Source organism: Macaca nemestrina, chromosome 6 (assembly GCF_043159975.1).
Source record: "Macaca nemestrina isolate mMacNem1 chromosome 6, mMacNem.hap1, whole genome shotgun sequence".
Classification (NCBI taxonomy): Eukaryota; Metazoa; Chordata; class Mammalia; order Primates; family Cercopithecidae; genus Macaca; species Macaca nemestrina.
In genome coordinates this window covers 170064475-170087823 of record NC_092130.1, presented here as the reverse complement: position 1 = coordinate 170087823, position 23349 = coordinate 170064475, and the positions used below count along the sequence as shown (strand labels likewise).

The 23349-nt window shown below is 42.1% G+C and overlaps 1 protein-coding gene across 4 annotated transcripts in view; it reads right to left on the bottom strand.

Annotated features, from left to right (window-relative positions):
• LOC105489509 (catenin delta 2) overlaps window positions 1-23349 on the bottom strand; it is a 936482-nt gene that overhangs the window by 168986 nt on the left and 744147 nt on the right. For all 4 annotated transcript variants that reach the window (XM_011754343.2, XM_011754340.2, XM_011754341.3 and 1 more), the window contains one exon: window positions 15957-16140. In XM_011754343.2, the coding sequence (XP_011752645.1) occupies window positions 15957-16140 (184 nt within the window). The remainder of the gene's footprint in view (window positions 1-15956; window positions 16141-23349) is intronic.

The window sequence follows — 23349 nt, the reverse complement described above, 5'->3', positions numbered from 1 at the left end:
TATTCTCCCTGTGAGTATGTGTGTTTGTGCCCACATTTCCCATTTTTGTAATGACCAGTCACACCGGACTGGAACCCATCCTAATGACTTCATCTAAACTAACTTTATCAGCAATGACCCTACTTCCAAATAAGGCCACATTTTTCAGTAGCTGGGATTAGGACTGCAAAATGTGGATTTTGGAGGGAGGCATAATTTTACCCAAAACAGCCCCCAATAAGGAGAGTGAATCGTTTGACTGGTGGGTGATGAAGCTCTGGCAGTGGCTGAGATTTTGCACTTGTTGGTGCTATAACATAGCACCAGGGACCGTGGGAGGCAGTGATGTTGGATGGGTTTGTCAGCTTTTCAAATCCCAGGTTTTCCATAGGGGCGGTCCCCAGGTCTACACCAGCTAGGGCTTTCTATGAGCAGATCCTTAGCCTGCCATTTGGTGGCAGTTCGAAAGTCATGATCTCCATCCAGTGTTCTCACCAGTAAACAGACCGTTTACTTCCCATGTGTCTGTTTTCGTTGTCTTATTTTTCAATTAGTCCTAAACTTGGGAGAGGAAAAGGGTGTGTTTATTAGGCCCCTGGGTCCTAATATACAGATTTTAAGGAGGCATCAGAGGCCTGGGGAGCTCGGGAAGGTTTGGGAAGTGGCCTGAGCTCCCACCGCCTCCAGTCCACGTGCAGGATGCCCGACCAGAGCCTGGTCTCCCTACTTGGAGTCGCCTGCCGCTTCCTCTGAGGACCCATCACGTGCTCTCCTTGTATCCTGGGGCACAAAGGGCTGAGTGAGTCAGGGTAAGGGTTACTGTGGCCACCGACAGAGGAGATGTCAAGGCCTTGGGGCTCTTCTTTTTTGTCCACAGAAATGGAGGCAGAGAATGAGGTCTTAGGGGACAACAGGTATCCTTCGAGTTGGTGGAAAGAAGCTGTATTTCTCTCAAGGGACCGCCGTCTCACCCCTCTTCTGGAGGAAGGGCCTCCACCCAAGCTGAGATGATCTAGGAGACAAATGTTGTTTTATTGGATGGGGTTCCTAGCTCCTGTTGGTGGACCACTTTTCCTAAGGAAATAGATGTGTGCATGATGCTCTGCCCAAGATGCAAAACGGGACCCAGTGCTCAGCCCCTGACTCTCCCTTTATCATTCCCAACAGCTCCCAAGACTTTCATTACAATTGCCCGATGGCTGCCTCAGCAGAGACAGCGGACTAGAGCCAGCAGCCATCAGTTTCCGATTGGTCAGACCCTATGCCAAGCAATTTATGTGCATGACTGCAGGGCCAGGATTTGGATGAGGAATATGAGGCTCCCACCTCGGTGCAATATTTAAGGGAGTGCTAAAAAAAAAAACCTTACTAATTATGATAAACAATGTATATATTTTTATAATAAAATATGTATTGTATAAAATTATCTTAACCATTTTTTTTTTTGGAGACAGAGTCTCGCTCTGTCGCCCAGGCTGGAATGCAGTGGCCGGATCTCAGCTCACTGCAAGCTCCGCCTCCCGGGTTTACACCATTCTCCTGCCTCAGCGTCCCGAGTAGCTGGGACTACAGGCACCCGCCACCTCACCCAGCTAGTCTTTTTTGTATTTTTTAGTAGAGACGGGGTTTCACCACATTAGCCAGGATGGTATCGATCTCCTGACCTCGTGATCCACCCATCTCGGCCTCCCAAAGTGCTGGGATTACAGGCTTGAGCCACTGTGCCCAGCCTATCTTAACCATTTTTAAAAGTTCAGTAGGGCTAAGTACATTCACATTGTTGTGCTGAAGAATATTTTAATGCAATATTTTTTCATCTAAGTCAAAGCAAAAAAATTCAGGATGAAAATATTACCAAAAATGTAAACTGAAGGTGGGGTCTGACCCTGCATTGCTCAGCCTCCCTTGCCTCATCCCCTCCCAGCCCTACGTGACTGGCCCATCCCTCTTTAGATGGAGAAACTGAGGCACAGAGCAGCTACCTCAGTGACCCAAGATTATACAACCTGTGGTTTCCATTCAGATGCAGATGTGGACGCCTGCTCCTCTGAGCTTGGATTTTACGCCTGTCCACATAACACTCATCTCAAAGACAGTGGCAACTAACTGAGGTTCCCAGTGCAACACCTAGGACACAGTCCAGGATCTGCAAGTGGGGCCAGTGCTATCATGCGTCCGCTCGTCCTTCTGCCAGCTCCACTCTCTTCTCCTCCTTGTCCCTGCCCCGCCTCTCTAATCTTCTCTCCACCCTATGGGAATGGCTACATTTGTATAGCAAGAGGAGCCCCGTGTCTCTTCCAATCACACTTCCATGCTTCCACATGGTCTATGAAAATCAAGACACCTCCTCCAAATGACCCTCCTTCACAGACAGTCTTAACAATCAGCTCCCAGTAGGCCTTTCCCCTCTCCATCCCTCCCCACAAACCACGCCCTGGCGGGCCACACTGAGCTACCTGTCTGTCCCCAGACATGCATCATCTTCCTCCTACAGGTGGATCTTCTGGTCTGGAGCATCTCTCTGCGCCTTCACCCGCAAACTCTCCTTCTTCCCCAGGACATACTCTGGGGTGGGTTCCTAGAGTTCTTCAGGTGGAGTCCATGGTTCCCTCCCAAGGAGCTGTCCGGCAGTTTAGCATGGACTGTTTTAATGACACTAAGTATCCCCATGATGCACCACAGTTCAGGCTTCCTCCTCTTCTGTTAAACCACAACTGTCACGTCTTCCTCATCTTTGTTCCTATAATGCCTGGCAAAGTCCTGGGCACATACTAGAAATTCATGATATGTTTGTGTGGAATAAGAGCTGTGATCCATTTCATCTAAGCTGTTGATCTAACACTGGGCCACGAAGGAGAGGCTGAGATGGCTACGGCTGCTCCAGTTATCTAGGGGAGGGGCAGACTGGCTGCAGAGTTCCGGGCTGACAGGCTGACTCTAAGGCAGCAGCGTCTTGGGAAAAGCATTCCGTCCAGATTCGGAAAGCCCAGCTTAGCATCTTGGTTTGTGGCTTTCTACCAAGGGCTCCAGGGTAAACTGCTAAACCTCTCCAAGCTTCAGTTTTTTCTTATTTAAAATTGGAAAAAAAACCCCCCATAACATATCATTTATGATGTCATCCTGAGAATTACGTGATGATTAGAGGTATTAAAGAGTTATTTTGTACATAAAGCACGAGAGTGACATTATTATTTATTGATTTCTTAATGGTGCTGATAAGCACACTCTAATGGCTTCCTTCAGATGAGGTGGTTGAAGAATTCAGAATCATAAAAACCAAGGGCAACATGAGCACCTCATGAGCACAGAATGTACTAAGCAGATCAGGGAGGCTGCCCCAAGGAAAAGATATTCTGCTGTTTGACAAAACTAATTGATGCGGTGGTTTCATTTAGCAGAATTATCAGCAACGCACACGCTGGAAAACAAGTAGTTATGTGTCTCTACCCAAGAAATTAATCTAATCTGGAAACTGGGGATGACAAAAATGAAGTCAGTTCTCTCTCCAACTGGGAAGATTTTATGAACAACCAGGACAGTGAAAAGGTTTCTTGCTTAGATTAGTGCAGGACAGTTATAAGGCAGCTGGCACAGCAGAAAAAGAAGGGCCATTCATCAATTCGGTCATTCACTCATTCATTCAGGTAGGAGCTATTTATTCAGGACGTTGTTTTGGGGAAAGACAAAACTGATACTGATCAAAGACATGATCATCATGTACATGAGAACGTCGTTTGTGAAGTGATGGGCATTAAATACCCAAGCACACAGGCAAGAACATCCCTCCAAATTGTGAGAAGTTCTGAATCAAAAGCCCAGAACGCTTTGACAAGGCCATAGAGAAGACCGAATGTATATGGAATGGACGTGTCAAGGAGGGCCTCTTACAACAAGAGACATTTAAGCTGGGATACAAAGGTGGAAAGTCCTCCAGATGCTGGTAGTCACATGTAAAGGTCCTGAGATAGAAAAGACCTCAATGTACAGAACAACGGAAAAGAGGCTAGTATTGCAAACATGGCATATGAGGAGCAGAGGGGCCCCACACGAGGCAGGAGACTTGCAGAGCACTATGTCCACACAGCTGAGACGGGCTGACACCAGTTCTCAGACGCTTAAAATAAAATGGTGAAATCTGTGTAGAACCTTTCTCTTAAGGACTCAGGAAGAGTGATACAAGACCAGATGGCCATAATAATCCAGCAGTTGAAGAAAAAACTTTTGCAGAATGAGGAGACAACATACAAGGAAGGTAATGTGAGAAAAAGAGAAGAATATGGCCCAGAAAATGTAATGGAGGTGAACATACAGAAAAAAAAAGGAAGAGCTGTGAAAAGCAGTTGGTAGTTTTCAAAAAGTGATACAGAGTTACCATGCAATCCATCAATTCTGCTCCTAGGTATATACCCCAAATAATTGAAATGGGTATGTAAACAAATACAATAGCCGAAGAGTGAACACAGCTCACGTGTCCATCAATGGATGAGTGGATACACCAAATGTGCTATATCCATGCAGCGGCATATTATTCAGTCACATAAAGGAATAAAGTTCTAAAACATGCTACAACATGGATGAACCTTGAACACGTCATGCTAAGTGAAGGAAGCCAGTCATAAAAGCCATCTATTGTATGATCCTATATATATATGGAATATGCAGGAAAGATAATTCATAGAGAAAGAGCACAGGTTGGTAATTGCCAGGGCCTGGGCAAGGCAGAATGGGAGTAACTGCTTAATGAATATGGGGTTTTCTTTCCGGGTGACGAAAATATTTTGGAACTAGGTAGATGTGATTTTCACCACACTTTGAAAGTACTAAATGCTGCTGAGTTGTTCAGTTTTAAATGGTTAATTTGATGTTATGTAAATTTCTTCTAAATTAGTTGGAATGAAAGGGATAGAAAGGATAGGGGAGGAAATGCCTGGGAGGTTGGAGGGTCATAATCTGGTCACAAATAGAAGGTGTTGCTGGTTGGAGGGGCTCATTCTGCTGCTGGTTGGATCTGCTTGAGGCAGGTGCATCTGGGTTTGGTGGTCTATGGCACTCCTTGACCTTTGACTTCACCTGAGTTAAAGTCTTCATAGCTCAGTAAGTTTTAATGACAGAGGAGGGAGCTTCCAGGCCCAATGAGGTATAAGAAGTGAGGGGAGCCCTTTCTCCAGCAGTGTCCCCACCTCGTGGTGCTTTGGTGCTGCCTGTCTGGGCTGCTGTCCCCTTCCATCCCTGTGGGAGTGGGAAGCTGCTGGGACAGGCAGCTCCACCTTCCCAGGCCTCTGTGTTAGCTCTGGGGATCCCAGCTTGGTGCTTGAGAGGAAACAGGAGGCTATTCTGCCTCAATGATTTCCCCTCAAACAGGAATGATCCCTGGGAAATCCTAATAAGCCCTGGCATCATTTCTTTTGTGAGCCTGTTACTGCAGGAGCTGGCAGAGGACGCTCTGCTTCATCTGACTCTTAATCTATTTCAGCTGCTTAGGAGTGACGGGGTCAAGGACAAATGACATTTAATCATGTGTGGTAGCCAGGATGGCAGTGCTGCCTGCAGAGGAGAAATCAGAAAAGTTCCTTTGTGTTCTAGGAAGAAACTCAGCGCTGCTTCCATGCACATTAAGGAGAAACGCTGCCCTTCAAGCCCCATCAGATTCTGAGCAATGCGACAGGCCACACGCCACGCCTCCTGGCAGGCCTCAAAAGGACACGATGCTTTTGCTTACCTGAAACCATTATTTTTTTGCAGTAAGCTTCATTTCCTCCAACCACCTGACTCTAACTTGTGCAAAATAGCTCCGTGAGCAGTAAGTACCCATCAGGGTGATGCTTTCCTTTGGCAGAACCCTCATGTGTTTATATAAATTAGTCCGCAATTAGCAATTACATTGTTGTTCCAAAATAAGGGCAGGCAACATGTAACCCTGGGAAGAACAATGGTCTGGACATGGAAGTCCAGACAGGACTATTAGGGAGAATTATGGGGGATGATTAATCAGCTGGCCTCTTCCTGGGCACGGCCATTCTCACATACAATCTTTGTGCTAACGCAGCTACTTTCTGGTAATAAGTTACCGTAAGAGAAGTGTAATTAGCTGTTGGGATTCATTAGCTCCAGTCAGTGCATCACCGGTACAACATCTTCCTTGCCAGTTTACTGCTTGTTAATGGGGAGCGATGATGTATTTGTACCTCTATGGAACGACAAGGAAGGACACAGGGCTAATCTGAAGTCCTGGCAGTCTGTCCTTTTAGGTAGCAGACTGAAATACTGAAAATGAGTATATGACACAGAGTAAGAGTCCAGGGTCCTGAAAAGCCAGTGTGGAAGGCTGTCAGTCCGTTCACACATATTATTACTAAATATCGCTTCTTCGGTTAATCCTGTTGGAGGCAAGAACATGTCGACCAAGCACGAAACCTGGACAGGGCTGTCTTCCCTTTAGCTTTTGCCTGCTTTAGAAAATTTTGTAGTGGGTACTTCTAGAAGCTTCTGTCAGTTTAGAACAAGAACTAACAAGACTTAAGGAGTATTGACTTTTACTTTCAATTGCTTCTCAATTCTGTTTCCAGAATAAGCAATTGGCTTTCCGTGACATGATGAAGATCCCATCCCAGAGAGGCAGACGGGGGCCCCACGAGGCTGTGCAGGAAGGCAAGTGCTAATTCTCTCTGCTCACCCCAAAGGCACCTCTGCTTCCTATGAGACCCCCACACTGACAGTGAGTCAGTGTTCGGAGACCCCACCTCTCACTTCCACAGCACAGCTGCACAGGGCAATGGAAAAGAACCCAGGGAACCGGACCTCCTGCTGAACCTCCATCCCACAGCGATCGTCAAGCATCCCTGAGTAAATCCGGTGGACTTCTCCACTGGCCAGCACAGTGACAGGACAAAGTTGTTATCCTAGGCAAAGGGGCCCGAGAGCACAGAACGGCACATGGAGACTTTTCTACTCACTCACTTGAAATAGTCTTGGTCAACTAGAGGGAAACTGAATTTTATTTCAAACATTCTTGGTTAATTAAGGACCAACCAGACTCAAGAAAAAGAGGATGTGGGGCCAGCAGAATGTGGAGATGCGCGGTGCAGCACAAAGAGTATCCAGCTCTGCACGCTGACATCAGGTGGCGGCAGGCGGTCAGGCCTCTGAACTGCTGTCTTCATTTTTTCTTTTCTTTTTTTTTTTTGAGGGGGAGTTTTGCTCTTGTCGCCTAGGTTGGAGTGCAGGAGCATGATCTCGGCTCACTGCAACCTCTGCTTCTGGGTTCAAGAGATTCTCTGCCTCAGACTCCTGAGTAGCTGGGATTACAGGTTCCCACCACCACACCTAGCTAATGTTTGTATTTTTAGTAGAGACGGGGTTTCACCATGTTGGCCAAGCTGGTCTTGAACTCCTGACCTTGTGATCCACCCACCTCAGCCTCCCAAAGTGCTGGCATGACAGGCATGAGCCACCGTGTCTGGCCTAAACTGCTGCCTTCTAAGTGCCTTTCATGCTTCTCATTGCTGGTGTTTTCCTTCCTCCAAAAGGATAACATCTACCAGCTGGAGATCTTCACTTAAGGTTCGTCAACAGGGGCATGGCCCCATGTGGACTCTGCTTGTTCTGTGAGCTGCACTAACTCACTGGTTGCTTAGCCCAACTTTGGTATATGTCAGTTTTATTTATTTTCAAATAATGCCACTTTGAAAAGGGAAAGAATAAACAGCATGAAAATAGATGTGTTAAAGTGCTGGAGAGGCTGGGTATGTAAGCAGTAAATGATAGTGTTTGGTGTGCTCTTTCTTCTTCAATTTATGGTTAATAGATTTGTTTGCTTCTCCTCCAGGGAAGTTACTTCTTATGCAATGTAATATAATTTGGGAGGCAGCAGGAAGAAAAATTATATTTTTAATATCAAGAAGTTATGAAGGATTTAAAGAATGAACTAGCTTTTTATTTATCAGGGAGCTAATACCCTGTACTACTGTTTTATAGAAATATCTATTAAACACCATTTTAAACCAATTGAAAATTCACTAGACTTTCTCATTGAATTTCTTTTAAAGTGAGTAATTTGTTCATATTAATGGAAGAATTCAAATATTCATGTCTTCATAGGAAGAATGACTAGTCATTCACACTGAAAAGATAAAATTAAATATTTGCTTTGCCTTTTAAAAGAAGCCCATATTTGCAACCGATTTATAGGATACATAATTTAAAACAACTTTTAGTTGCAGTGTGCCAATTTTCATAATTAAGTAGATCAAACATCGCAGAAATAAGTGATGAAAACTTTAAAAGGGAATAGCATGATGTGGGATTTTATATTAATCATTTGTATTTAAGGAGAAATCATTATACTCTCACTTTTTCTAGCTTAGAAAACAAAATAGTGTTTGGGAAGAAATTACCCCAATACTATTTCATGGAACAAAAATGCCAGGAAGAACTCTGGACAACGATACTCCTTTTGGGGAAGAAAGGCCATCTGAAAGCAATGAAAAATGAAGCTTTTTCAAACGTTTCCTAATGGAAAAGACAGGGCACATGCAAAACCCCGAAGAGATACAAAGCTCAGGGGCTACAAGATAGAAACTTTAAGCCAGCTTCAAGTAAAAAGCTTTTATATGTAAAGAATGAACGTGTTAGTAAGAGAGAGGTGGATCAGCCACGGAGATACTGAAAAAAGGAATATTGTCTTCTGAGGCATTAATTATGGAAAACATATCCCAGCTTGTCCAGCCTGGGGCATATAACGTGGACCTAGATGCATCAGACTGTCTTATCTTAATGATATTATGCAGGAATGTCAACTGTAGACTCCACGGATTCTTCTATTTGCAACTAAGTGCAAAGTATTACCTTTCCTATGTATGGATATGTTTAGATAGACACATACTTACTATTTGTGTTACAAATGTCTACAGTATTCAGGACAGTGTCCTGCTATACAGGCCTGTAGCCTAGGAACAACAGACATATCATACAGCCTAGGGTGTGTCATAAGCTATAACGTCTAGGTTTATGTAAGTGCACCCTATGGTGTCTACGGCATTTCCGTAAGAATGAAATGGACTCAAGATGCATTTCTCAGAACACGTTCCTGTTGTTAAGCCATGTATGACTGTATAAAGCACACCTCCTTCTGACTGGGTGGGAGGAAGTGATCTGGCCGTGTTGGGTTGCACCACAGTAGACCTGAGCCCTTGTCCCTGGTGGAGCTGCTGAGATGGACAGCCGACTGTCTTTTCTGAGGAGCTCCTAAGATCACCTTACTCCTCTCCACTCCACTGAACTCTGTCCCCTCCCATTGAAGAGGACTGTCACTGCTGAGCCCTGACTCAATAAAACCACTTCACATCTTTACTAGACACACTGATCAGAAGTGAGCTGCCCAGCCAGGAGCTTCCTCTGCTCTAGGACCAGGTGTGGGGAAAATGGGGTGGAGTGGGGTGAGTGGCGTGTCTCATCTGTTCCCATGTCCACACACAGTCCTTCTCATTTTCAAGAACCTGGATTAAGAGTGCTGAATTCAGGCTGGGTGCATTGGCTCATGCCTGTTAATCCCAGCACTTTGGGAGGTTGAGGCAGTAGGATCACTTGAAGTCAGGAGTTCAAGACCAGCCTGGCCAACATGGTGAAACTCCATCTCTACTAAAAACACAAAAATTAGCTGGGTGTGGTGGTATGTATGTAGTCCCAGTCACTGGGGAGGCTGAGGCAGGAGAATCGCTTAAACCCAGGAGGTGGAGGTTGCAGTGAGCCGAGATCACGCCACTGCACTCTAGCCTGGGCAACAGAGCAAGACTCCGTCTCAAAAGAAAAAAAAAAAGGGTGCTGAATTCAGCTGACACATGCCCCTCATCCTTGGCCAAGACTGGCATGAGCTAGTTTGGGGCTTATGATACAACACTTTAAAAATACTTTCTCAAAAAATTCTCTTTAATAGATGAATAATATTGGCAGCCAACTGAACTTAACATAAAAACAATAATAATTCCTCTTCTTACCTGTGGCTAATACAAGAGTAGACCACAGAAAATAAACGTCCTTGGAGCTTGGCAGCCAGAGCGTGATTATCATTAACATTACTTTGTGAAGGGGCTTTTTTCAAGGTCACTCTAGAATTAGAGGCACCGTGGGACCAAGCGCTCATCCATTATATGGGTTAAAATGACTAATTGAGGGTCTGAGTTTAATTATAATCGCAAGTAAAGGCACAGTGCAGATACTTTGATGGGCTTAATAACATTCTTATGTACACAAAGATAGATGGAAAAAATTAGGGTTGTATATTGTTGTCCTTTAGGACAAGATACTGAAGTGGGAATAGAATAATAAAAATAAATAAACGACTCAGCGGCACCAGGAAATGAGCTGTGGAAGTTAACCAGCCAGCCTCATGCACATACTTCAGCTGGAGATAAAGTCCTAAGTATCCATGACTAAATATAATGTGACTATACAGGAGTGCGGATCACAGTTGTTTTATTGAGCTAGCTGCTAGATTAAAAGGTAAAAAAGAATGCTCTGCAAGCTTTTACCCACAGTTCACCCTGAAATGACAACGGCCACGACGGGATCTTTAGGATATTGATTGGTGATATTTTAAATGGGAAATGTAGTCATGTTTCACAGAAAAATCCAGAAAGCATCAGGTCTGTACGCAGCTGCTAGAGTCAACATCCTTAAATGATACTGATATGGTGTCACATCCCCTGCTTAAGAACCTCAAATGACTTCTGGCTGTCCATAGTATCAGAAAAATCCAAGCAATGTTCAGCAGCTAGTTTGATGTCGGGAGGAAAAGGAAAGGTTGGCTCATAAATGAGAGCAGAACACACAGAAATCAGATCCGTGTGTGGGGAGACCCTCATTTCATGCCTATCCAGTCAAGAGGCTGGATTTGAACCTTTTTTGGCTGAGACAGCCACATCTCGGCTTGTAGAACTCAATCCTGCTACAGGTAGTGTTTGGTTTTGTAGCTAAGCTACAGAGGGGAATGGCCTTGTGCACAGAGAAAAACATAAAAACATCTCCGATCTGGGTTGTTTGTTGAGTGTGTGGGCACTGTCTGGGGATAGGCAGCATCTCTGGGTTGTCTACCTCCTCCTCTTCTCAGTGCTGCATCCTCAGGTGGCTCCTTAGCTTCCTAGCTGAGCAGCCCCTCTCTTATTTTCTTATTGGAGCAACCATAATAGATTCCTAGGCTGTCAGAACAGAGTACCACAAACTAGGTGGCTTAAAACAACAGAAATTTATTATCTCAAGTTCTAGAGGCCAGCAGTCTAAAATCAAGGTGCCAGCAGGGCTGTGCTCTGTCTGAAGGCTCTTGGGAAAATTCCTTCCCTGCCTCTTCCTAGTTCCTGGTGTTGCAGCAATTCTTGGTTATCTCTGACTTGTGGCTGCAACACTCCAATCTCTGCCTTTGTCTTCACAAGGCCTTCTTCCCTGTGTGTCTCTCTGTGCATATGTCCTCTTTTTTATAACATGCCATTCTCTGGATTTAGGGCCCACCCTTATCTACTATGACCTGATCTTCATTAACTAATTATATCTGCAAAGATCCTATTTCCAAATAAGTTCACATTCTGAGGTTCTGGGTAGATAAGAATTTTGGGGGAAGATTTACTCAACACACCACAGTGACTTCAGCCACTGTCCAGAGTGGAGCCAGCTCCATGTTCCCTGGTTAGCGTTCAGGCCATGGTCTCTCAACACATTTTGGTTGAAGGTGATGATTATAGCGGCCATGGGTTAAGAGATGGATTTCATCACACGATGTGCAAGGAAAGAACAATGAGTGCAAAACTGAACTGATTTCAAGGTCTGAACCTGAGTCTATATGAAATTCATTTCCCTGGAGGACTCCTTAATCATAAAGCGAAACAGAGATGACTAACAAAATAACCTCACTTATTCTTACCTCCTAAGCCTCTCCAATATTTTGTCACATTTGTTTGGGGCCATATTTTAAAATTTTTCTGTTAAAAATGGATGCTTGAATCTGGCAGAATTGGAGGAAAAGGAACAACTAGCGAACGGGAAGAAATGAAGAAGGCAGTGTTAGTGTGCCTGGGATTGGGGGTGGTGGGGAAGAGGCAGTGGAGGCAGAGCGTAGAGATGAAGCCCTTCCCTTCTGATCACATACAGCTCAAACCCCCGCAACCCCACCTCCCCAAGCCGCCGGGCCTCTCACAATCTAGCTGCCATCATCCTTATCAATTCAAGCCTCCAACAAAATGTAAGACCTTTTTTTTCCCATTTCTATCCTTTTTCCTCAGTGACAGAAAGATACTCCAGGAACACATAGATAGATCTGCTTTTTAAAAATTCAATTTCTTGTCTCCAAATGAATTTCAAATGAAAAAGGACTAAGGGAATTAACTTTTCATTTTATATTTCACATGTGCTTAAATTTTTGCTATGTCAACATGATATAGCTTCCCATGAAGATTTTCCATTCCTTTCTAGAGAAGGCAAAGCAAGTGTCTCCTCTCTTTAGAATGTTCCTTGTGTATGTGCCTCCTTCACTATTCTGGGACCTGGAGGTGGTAGGGAATGGGTTGGCATTGGGGCATGAAGTGGGAACAGCCACAATATCTACTGCCTAGAGGAAGGTCTGAGAAACTGGACAGAGCCTATTAAGCCTGCATGAAATTGTCTAAAGACAGAATAGTGTCAGCTTGTCAGGTTCTGGCTAAGACATAGGCATATTTTACTGACTTAAATTTATCTCTAATAAGCTTTTGGACATTTACAAGCAATATAATTTGCATTCATAATTTTTTTTCCCAAAAAATGAAAAGATGACCTCTTTAAAAATAGTAATTCCTTAAATTCTTAACCTTGGCTCCCCACCCTGAAATCACATAAAGTCTGAATCCTGCTAGGAAAAAAAATCAAGAGTAATGATTTTCAATAATGACCTGATGAATTTAGTTTTACCTACCGCATGCTTCTTCTGCTGGATTTCTAAGCTACACTAATTTAGGAAATAGTATTCTAGGAAGAGTTTTATTTTCTTGGACGTTTTATTTTCTTTATATTTTCCTGAAACAATAGCTACAGAAGCAAACCAAAAATATCAACTCATCTTAAAGTCACTGGCAAAAGAAGAAAGGAGTCTGAGTACTGGAAAACCAATGTCAACATTATTATCTAGAATATGCCTTAAAATATAGTCTTATCTTAAAACACAAGAAGGCGCCCATAGCTCTAGTTGTCTATGTGAACATTAAAAGTGGAGGTCAAGAGAAGAGACTTGCATTGGGCTGAGTGGCTAACACTATCGAAGGTACCCAAGCACTCCGTAGGCCCTAGCAGGGAAGAATTTGAAGAAAGAAAGAAGGGAGAGGGAGAAGACCACCGGCATTTAAAAACCAAATGATGTTGGCCACTTGGATGCCACTCTGTTTATCTCTGGAAGCAAACTTAAGGAACCAACAGAGAGGCAAGTGTTGCCCTGTCAGCAGTTGGTGGTGGTTGTGTATTGTTTTAAGCCCAGATCTGTTAGCAGTCTCCTATCCCCTAACTTTGTATTTCCTCTCTGTGTGGCACGGTGGGGATGGTCTGAAACCATAGTCAGGATGTGGCTCAAGTCCTGGCTTCACGACTTACTACAGATGAGCTCACTGGGCTTACGATGCATATGAGAATCAACAATGTATCTGAAGTGGAACTTTCAGGCTGCTGGGAGACAGGGATTTTATGAATAATAACAGTTACTTTAATTTTACTTCAAAATCTAGTCTTTATTGATGGTGCATCTCAAACTCCCCTACAGGACTCTTTTCAGCACTGGGTAGCCACTACTGCCCTCCGTGACGGTATCTCAGTGCATCATTTCTATGCTCAGCCCAATCTCACCTGACCCTTCAAGCCTTTTTCGACCACACCTGGCTGTCAGTCACTTTCTCACCGGTTTTTCCTCCTGTACTGCCATGATCACAACACTAAATTGCCACTAGGCAGTTGTGCTGGGGCTGAGTTTCTGCAGGGCAGAGGCTGCCCTCTCTCGGCCTCCTTAGCCCTCCCCAGCACACGGCAGGTGATCAGCAAACACTCCTGGGATAAAACAGCTGCAAGGCAGAAGCAGCACAGGAAGTCATTTCTTTAATGTGAACAACAACTTGGCTTTGTTGGAAGAATGAAGAATGTAAATCTAAAGCCTTCTATCATGATATGGATGGCATCATTTTTTGCTTCCTATTATGTATTATGTGGTCACTCCCAGCCAGCAGCAGAAGCAGCAGCAAGTGTCAAGCTACTGTAGGTGGGAATAGACAGGGATGGGGAGTCATTCTGGTCTCACCAAACTGTACTCTGGCACCACAACCCAGACCCTAAACTCAGCCAGATGATGTGTAAAGGGGACTCGTGAGCCTACACTGGTCTAGCTTCTTCATCTACTTTTTCATCAAAGGATGTCAAATGTACTTTCATAAAGGTGGTAGCCTACCTCCTTTCAAACACCATGAAGACATACTTATGCTACTATATTAATCAGAGAGCATTTTAACAGACAGAGCTAGCCAGGTCCTTCTTGATTACACTTCTACAATCGCTTCTGAGACAGTTCTTTCTGCAGTCTTCACTATGGGCCCTGACACTCTGAAAGTAGGGAATGCTAGCAAGGGAAAAACACTTTTAAATAGTAGCGAATAAGTGACATTGAAAAAAATCAGGCATGGGAGTTCAGAAGTGCCTACAATTTTAGCTTTGGGGGAGTTATATCTCTTCTGGTGGGACAGACATTTTCTAAAGGATAACAGAATTTAAGGGGTTATGAAATGGATGCCCCAGTAGAAGGTTTCAGAGTACTGTATATTTGGCATATGGTAGCACCTATCCAGAGAAATCATGTCAAATGTTCATGATTTCGTGACTCGGATGAAAAGCAGAATTGTCAGAGGATTCCCACTCCTGCCCATGAGGGCTTGTAGATATTCATGGAGGCAGGCTCTTATCTTGCTCTGTGCACACACATTCACACAAACACACATCGCCTCTTAAGACTGGAGGCTGAGAGCATTGTGATGAATATTCATGAGATGATGATTATTAATACCACTGAGGTGATTTTGTTCCTTCTCAGTAGAGACTGGTGGTTATACCTAGAAACTGATCAACTGTAGAAATGGCAGCTTTGAACCATTCCAACTAAAGCAACCCTGTATTTTTGACTTTCAAAATACAGATTATTTGGCGAGGTGTTTTTAATCACCCCTTGTGCCCCTATCCCAGCAACTTCATCCAGCAGAGATTTGCAACTTTGGTTCAAAATACACTTTAGGGAGCAGAGTTTCTAGAGTTTAGGAGAATTATATCTTGATAACTACTTTCCTTCCTAAGAGCAAAAATTAAACAAGACATAAAGTTGATTTTAAGAAATCTCAATAGATTCCTGGGGGATGATTTCTGTGAAAAATGTATCAGGAGAGAATTACAATACATTTGCTACTTTTATTATTTAAAAAACCATTTAATATAACAGGCCTTATTAAAGAGCTATTCCTAAGAATTATAGATTCTTACAGTCAAACAGAGAATTTTTAAAAGAAGAATATTTTTAAAAATAGCTACTTGCGACAGTTAACCAGATCCCTATGTACCTGTTATGAACTCTGCCCAACCAGTCAGCCTGCCTGGTTGTGCTATATGCATGACATAATGTGAAATTACCGAGAACGACTGTTTTCAGCCCAAAAAAATGACTTATTTGGGGTTGGAATAAAAATGTTTGCTTTTCACTTTAGATCGAAGAAATCATGTGAAATAAATCTAACATTGATTAGGTAGAGAAAGATACCTATATGTCTTTATTACCTGGTTAGAAACTTTTAAAATCAACTTCTTATACTCCGTTGCCACATAAACATTCATCTTTTCAGAATGGTCTGATCCTCAGTAAAAGAGCCATTAAAGCTATGGAAAGAGACAGTGTCTGGCCAGGGGAAGATGGTGGGAGGAGGCACTCGTGACATAGGACTGACCTTAGGCACCCGGTGGCATTACGCAGCACCTGTGATGAATGCAGCTGTATTTTCCGATCATCCTGAAGAGGCGAATTTTCCCAGCCAGAGTGAGGGATAATCACTGCGTTGGTCAGTACTGCCAGGGCATCCTGGATGATTGGCATTTTGAGTGCATCGCATGAGGAGAGGTTCCAAAGGACTCCTGCAAGAGACACACAAAAAGAGCTTTTGGGTGGCCACGAGTTTCTCTCATCTCAAAACTATCTTCCTTATTTGAGTTAATGGCACTGGCAGGAAGGATGAAGATACTGTGGACACACATCCTAGAGCGTACCCTTGATTTTAGAACATTTGTGTGAACCCATTAACAGCATTCTGTGAAAAATCTGATGAGTGAGCAGAGGAATTGTGACACGAGTATGTTTATTTCCTCATGGTGCATATTGAGAGGTCTGATTGAACTGAGGCTACCAACAACGCTTTTGTTCCATTTTAATACAATGGACCCAAGTTGCTAAATTCTGACCAAGACCAAAGAGATGTGAAAGTTATTTGAAATGGACTAGTAGAGCATCTTTGTTTTACGGAAGATCTCAGTGTGCACATGTGGTTGCCATGAAAGCTAAGTGCTTTCATAAACAACCAGCTACCATGGGTAGGACCTTATCAGAATCCAGCATCACATCAGATGACAACTGGCTCAACAAGCAATTTAAACTGTTGCCCCCTGTGACAGTTTTGTCAGCTTTTCTCCGCAAGCAATGCTCATGGAGGACCTACAGAATGTTCCTCCTTCAGTAATGACAAAGGGAGAGGTGAGAAGAAGAGGGCATGTCCACAATGGACAGAGCATCACAGTAATTCATGCAGGCAGAGCAATGCAAAACGTTAAGGACAAATAGAATGCTTTAGGCTTTTAAATATTTTTTAAAAGGAGATATTCTAGAAAAGGTCATAAACATTGCATATATATTATAACATCATTTGAAAATGCTTTTAAATAATTATTCTTTTTTTGTTAGAACAGTATACATAAAGAAAAAAAGAAACAGAGAATAACATTCTATTTTTCTTTGAAAGAAAGCCTGTATACACCCTCAACCTAAACAGGTACCATCACTGCAGATATTGGAAATAAAATACATAGTTGTCTTTAGAAATAGAACTTCTAGCTTATATTTTTAACGAGCTTTCAATATATTTTAATGAAATGGGATTTTGTTCCATCTACTGTGTTAAGAATAGAACAAACAGAACATATTTATTTCTAAAATTTGTTTTATTGGTTCCTTGCATTGCACATGTTGAACTATCCAAGGACATTAATAATACAAATCTGACTGTTAATAACTAAATAAGTGACTATAAAAATAAAGTGACTATAAAGTTCAATAAAAATGTGACTACAGAGGCAAACTCAACTGTCTTTAGAAATAACATTTACCGGAAATTTTATTTAAGTGAATGCAAAGAAAACAAAATGTTTTTAGTGCCTGGCATGCATAAAATAATCCTTCAGTACAGGGGGTTAATTTGAAGGCAAATCTAGCTTGTCTTTTTTATGAATAAATTTTTATTGAAGCACAGCCATGTCTGTTCATTTCTAAATTTTTTACATCTGCTTTTGTCCTATGAAGGAATTGCTGGGTATTAGTAACAGAGACTGCACAGCCCACAAACCATAAACAATTTACAAACTGTCCCCTTACAGAAAAATTTTGTCCACCCGTGCTTTAGTGAATTTGACCATTTTATATACACTTTTGTTTGTGCTTGTATCGCCATTAGTATCCTAAATCGAGTACACAAAAAATGCTCAATGGTACACAGAAGGTGCTCAGAATATATTCTGATTTGGACTGATTTGAAATACTAGGAATATTAACATATACATTTATCTTGTTTTAAATAAAATACAAAGCTGCTTATTCATCCATTGAGAAACATTTTACCAAATTTTGGTAATCTAAATAATCAAAATAACTTCCTTCAATCATTTCCAGCCTCACAAAAATGTTATTTTTAGAGTAAAATAATTGATTTTGCAGTATTAAATAGTATATTAAAAAGAAATTAGTATCTACTCCAGTATTTGAGGATAACTTTCAGGAATATCACGCTAAGGCATTTGTGTCTGCTCTTCTAAATATACAATGCAAAAATACAGGAACAAAATGTGCATTTTTTTTCATTCCCAAATCCAGACTTAAAATACCAGTATCTAAAAATTGAGGCTTGTAAATGTTTTAAAATATGGGTGAAATATTCTGCTGTACAGTATACATCCTTTAAAAACTAAATGGCAGGCCGGGCATGGTGGCTCACGCCTGTAATCCCAGCACTTTGGGAGGCCAGGCGGGTGGATCACGAGGTCAGAGTTCGAGACCAGCCTGGCCAACATGGCGAAACTCCATCTCTACTAAAAATACAAAAAGTAGCTGGGCGTGGTGGCGTGTGCCTGTAATCCCAGCTATTCGGGAGTCTGGGGCAGGAGAATTGCTTGAACCCGGGAGATGAGGGTTGTAGTAAGCCAAGATCATGCCACTGCACTCCAGCCTGGGTGACAGAACAAGACTGTCTCAGGAAAACAAACAAACAACAAAATAGCAAAGAGAAATATTTGCATTTTTACATGCAATGAATATGAGAATCCAAAGGCTTTCTATGAGAATACAGCTATTTTTACTGTTTTCTTACAAACAGAAAAGACAGGGAAAGTGAGGAAGGAAATCCATGAAAACCTAAAGGCCAAATCCAGTATCTGAGAAGAAGTGAAGAAATAGAAAGGCAAATGCAGTTTGGGTCATCTTTTTATAGGCTGTTCTATCTCCTTCACCTTTCCCATTAATTCATTAATTAGTATAACCTAATTCAGAATCATGCACAAACAGAAGTTCACATTCATTCCACCTTTCCAGGCTGTCTCCATCTGCGAGTCACATTCCAGTGAACTGATCACAGTACTTGATCCATATCTCTGAACCTTCTATCTTAATTTATAACTGCAATGCACAATGCTTCCTGAACTCATTACAACTGCAATGAATCTCTATCGAACCGCTTCATCACCTCTGGATGAAGTCTTGGTAAAGTGGATGTAACGTGGCAGATTTTCTCGAGGGGGAATTCAGCAAACCAGCTGCAGAGGGTCGTCAAAATTTTGAGTTTTGGTTAGATGATCTGGACATGAGACAGGTTTAAGTATAGAAGCAGCAGTTTCTGGAGACAACTGAGATGAAGACTTACATCGTCCGGCAGAAGGAAAAGCGGGAAACAACTCGGAATTCCACATCTTTCCTGCTACACACACACACACACACGCACACACACACACGCACACACACGTCTTGACTGATGGGAGAGAGATTAGTGGAGAGAACTGGATGTATCTAGGCATCCAGTGAACAAAGGGAAAATAAATTTTTTGCTCCAACTTTTACTTCACTCCTCCCTCCCCTTTTCCATACAGGTTTAAAATATGTCCACAAATTCTTGGACATTTCCTTCAAATGGTGGAGCCTAATCCTTCTCTCCATGCGTGGGGATTCGATTTAGTGACTCATTTGTGATCAATGAAACATGGTGGAAGTGACTGTGACTTAAGACTAGGTAATTAAAAAGGCCTTGTGGCTCCCTCCAAGCCCTCTCTCACAGTGTTATTTGAGGGGAAGCCAACTGTCATGCCATCATGACCCTCAGGCAGCCTTATATAAAGAACTAGGGCTTTCAGCCAAAATTTTGGAAGTGGATTTTCCAGCCCCAATCAAGCCTTCGAATGACTGCAGCCTCATGAGAGACTCCGAGCCAGGACCACAAAATCCGCGGCTCCTGCTTGCACTCCTCGCACTTACACAGTGGGTGACGGAAATGTTGGTTGTTTTAAGCTGCTAAATTGTGGAGGAATTTGTTACGCAGCAATAGAGAATATAGCGTCCCTTTCCTATGAAGCTCCTACTCTCTCTGTTGCTTTCTTCTCTCGGCTTCACTTTCCTATCCCTTTGCCTTTCTACAATGGATGGACTCATTTTTCCCTCTTGCCTTTCCACTACACTTTAATTCTTACTCCTCTCTTACCTAAATCCACGTGTTCCCTTATTCCTTCCAAATTCCAATGTGAGAGTATACAAGATATAGCAAGGATGATCCAGCTACACTTTGTAACTAAATTTAAAATGCATTTTAAGTGACAAGAATTTAATTTTTAAAAGTGTATCATTCTTCATGTTTGCAATTGAATAAGTGACCCAACACTTTCTTTAATTTGGAATAATCCTGCTCTTATTTCCAATTGCTGCCTTAACAAATCTCTACACAGGGGCTTGAAAAACACAAATTTCTAGGTTCTGGAGGTCTGGAGTCTGAAATGGGCTGGCAGGGCTGGCTCCTTCCAGAGGATCCTGGGGAGGATATGTTTCCTCATCTTGTCAAGCTCCTGGGGGCTGCCTGCATTGCATCCCTTGGCTTGAGATCTTACATCCCTCTGACTTTGACTTCCATCATCACATCTCCTTCCTGGATTCTGACCCTTCCACCTCCCTCTCATAAGGGCACTCTGATCACATTAAGCCCACCTGGATAATCCAGGACAATCTCCCCATATGAAGCCTTCCTACGTTAATTGTACCTGCAAAGTCCCTTTCACCATGAAAAGTAACATTTATAGGCTCTGGGAATTAGGGCGTGGGCTTTTCTTGGAGGGCAGCGGCATTATTCAGTCTACTACATATCCCTTCAAAAATAACCTGTTATGCTCAAAAAAATTTAAACTTCTTATGGTAGGCTCATGATCAGGCCTTTCTCTAAATCTCTAAATTCATCTTGAATCACATTTATTCATTCATTTATCCATTCCATAATATTGAGGACCTACTACATGCACATGGTTCTGTTGGACAAGGAATGGAGACATCAGTGAAGAAAACAAAAATTCCCTGTGCTGGTGGCCCAGGTACCACATAGCTCTAGTCACTATGCTCCAGCCAAAATAGCCTGTTTCTTCTTGAACACATAAGCTCCTTTGTGTCCCAGATGCCTGGACTTGCTGCTGCCTCATTCTGGAACATTCTTTCCTAGATCTTTCCATGGCTAATCCCTCTTCCATTCACGTCACCTTAAATGTGCTAAACTCAGAGAGGCTTTTCTGGATCAGTCTAATCTACCTTCCTAGATGCTTGCTGTCAGATCTCCTATTTAATTTCAGCAGCAACCTCAACACTAACTCATTCTGTCATTTGCTCACAGTTCCATCCTCCAACAGGGTCCCAGGCATAAAATGAAAGCAGACACTTGCTGAATGCCCATCGTATGCAGAACACACAGAGCTACAGAATCCCTGGCACACAGAATACGCCCTGACACACACGAGTGTTCACCAAACAGGCACTAAAGAAAAATAAAAAATAACAGCTGGATGGTAGGACCTTATAGGATGCCATGTGCTCTAAGCATCGAATGTTCTGTAAGTATTATAGTGTTAGCAAAATGACATCATGCCTAGAAAAAATAAAACAGCAGATGCAAGATGTAATTTCGCAAATAATACATCCAAACGAGAATAGAAAAATGTTATTTCAGTGGGATTATTTACTTTGAATCTACAGAAATTCTACTTTTAGCTAGTAGAGAAAAATTTATAGCACTGAAACATATTAATCTGTTTTGTATTAAAAGGCTTATCTCTGGTGTTTCACTTGGGTAATTTTCTTATATTAACTCCCTGATAATTCTAAATTAACCCAGGTAATACTAAACTTTCAATTTGAGGAAAAACTATAAAACTGATTGAATTCACACCAGTTTTTCAGCATCCATAACAAATTACCCTGTTTGTTTATATCTGAGGATAATATGAAAAATGGTTTAATATTTTGGTTGATGGTCACTAGAAGATTTAAATTTACCTGATGAAAATATGCTAATTCCTTCCAGATTATAATCTGTGATAAATTTGTTTTATTAGCATCTTTCATTATTTCCATCCAATAGCTTTCCTTCATCAGTGTAAAATTATTGCTGTTCCAAACATAATTTTGAAAGTTTAATTGAGAAGACATTTACATACACTAAAGATATTTAAAATATAGTTTATTTTTATTTCAGGCACAGAATGGCTCTTTTCCTTGCTATTATCCATATTCATGAGCAATGATTGGTTTAATAAAAATTCCTTAATAAAACCTTAATTACTTTCATTTGCTCCTTTATAATGCTTTAATAGAGGGTAATTGTAGTTTCTTTTTACTGAAAGAGATGAAGACTATCTTGGTTAAAAAAAATCCAGATGAACAAAAAGCATGTTTTAATAAAAGCAAGTTTTAAATGATGGTTTTAAATCAAACACTGCCTGGTGGCCGTGCAGGACTTTACGACAGCCCACTGGCTTGCTTTTAGCTCTTCAGACCTAGCACGAATCCCCTCATGTGAACGAGGCTCAAACCAAGCCCAAAGGAGAGCTGGGCTTCATTCATTTTAAATAAATGTTTATCAAAATGTATTTAAAATTAGTGAATTAAGCATCTACTTAGTGTATTTATGAGAATTTATTTTAAACAAATTTGTTATTTCTTTTGGGAGTGACAGTTTGTGTACCTGGGGAGTGGGGAGGAAAAAAGAGAAGAATGGGGACACAAGTTCATTTTTTAAAAAAAGCCAGAGTTGAATGGGCCCGATGGCTCATGCCTGTAATCTCAGCACTCTGGGAGTCTGAGACGGGCCTGGAGACCGAGACCATCCTGGCTAACACGGTGAAACCCACTCTCTACTAAAAATCCAAAAAAAAAAAAAAAAAGAAAAAATTAGCTGGGTGTGGTTGAGGGTGGGAGTGCACGGGGAGGGGCAAAATCTGATTATGATTAGGGGCCCTCACCACTACCTCCTGCACCCCCACCCATTCACACTTTGAGTCCCTAGTGTGTGGAGGTTGAATGATTGAAATATAGAGGCCCAGAACACCCTGAAGTCCTGTTATACTATTGTGTGTGTGCATCTGCCATATAAATGAGTATTTGGATGTGTGTAAACTCTCAATATGGCCCCGAGAAGCAATAAACCTCAGGAGTGGCTGCTAATTGAGATCATTTTGAGAGTCCTTCTAGATGGAAAAGATTCACATACCACACTCAGTGAACGCTTTTAAAAAATTAAAGCATTTATTTTGAGTCAATGTTAGATAGAGTTTACCAAATGTTGCTCTAATAACAGCTCCTTAGGCCAAGGCTTCTTGTAGGAGTCCCAGGGGTTCGTTGACCAGAACAAATGACCTCTACATTTTCCTCCTTAATATTCCAGAAGAGGAACCTGCTGTGGCCTTTGCAGTGGGGATTACACAAAGGTTGATCCTTTTAGAATTTCAACAGGCTGAATCATCATTCTAGGCTGAGTCTCACAGAGCCGGCAATGGGAAGAAAGGGCC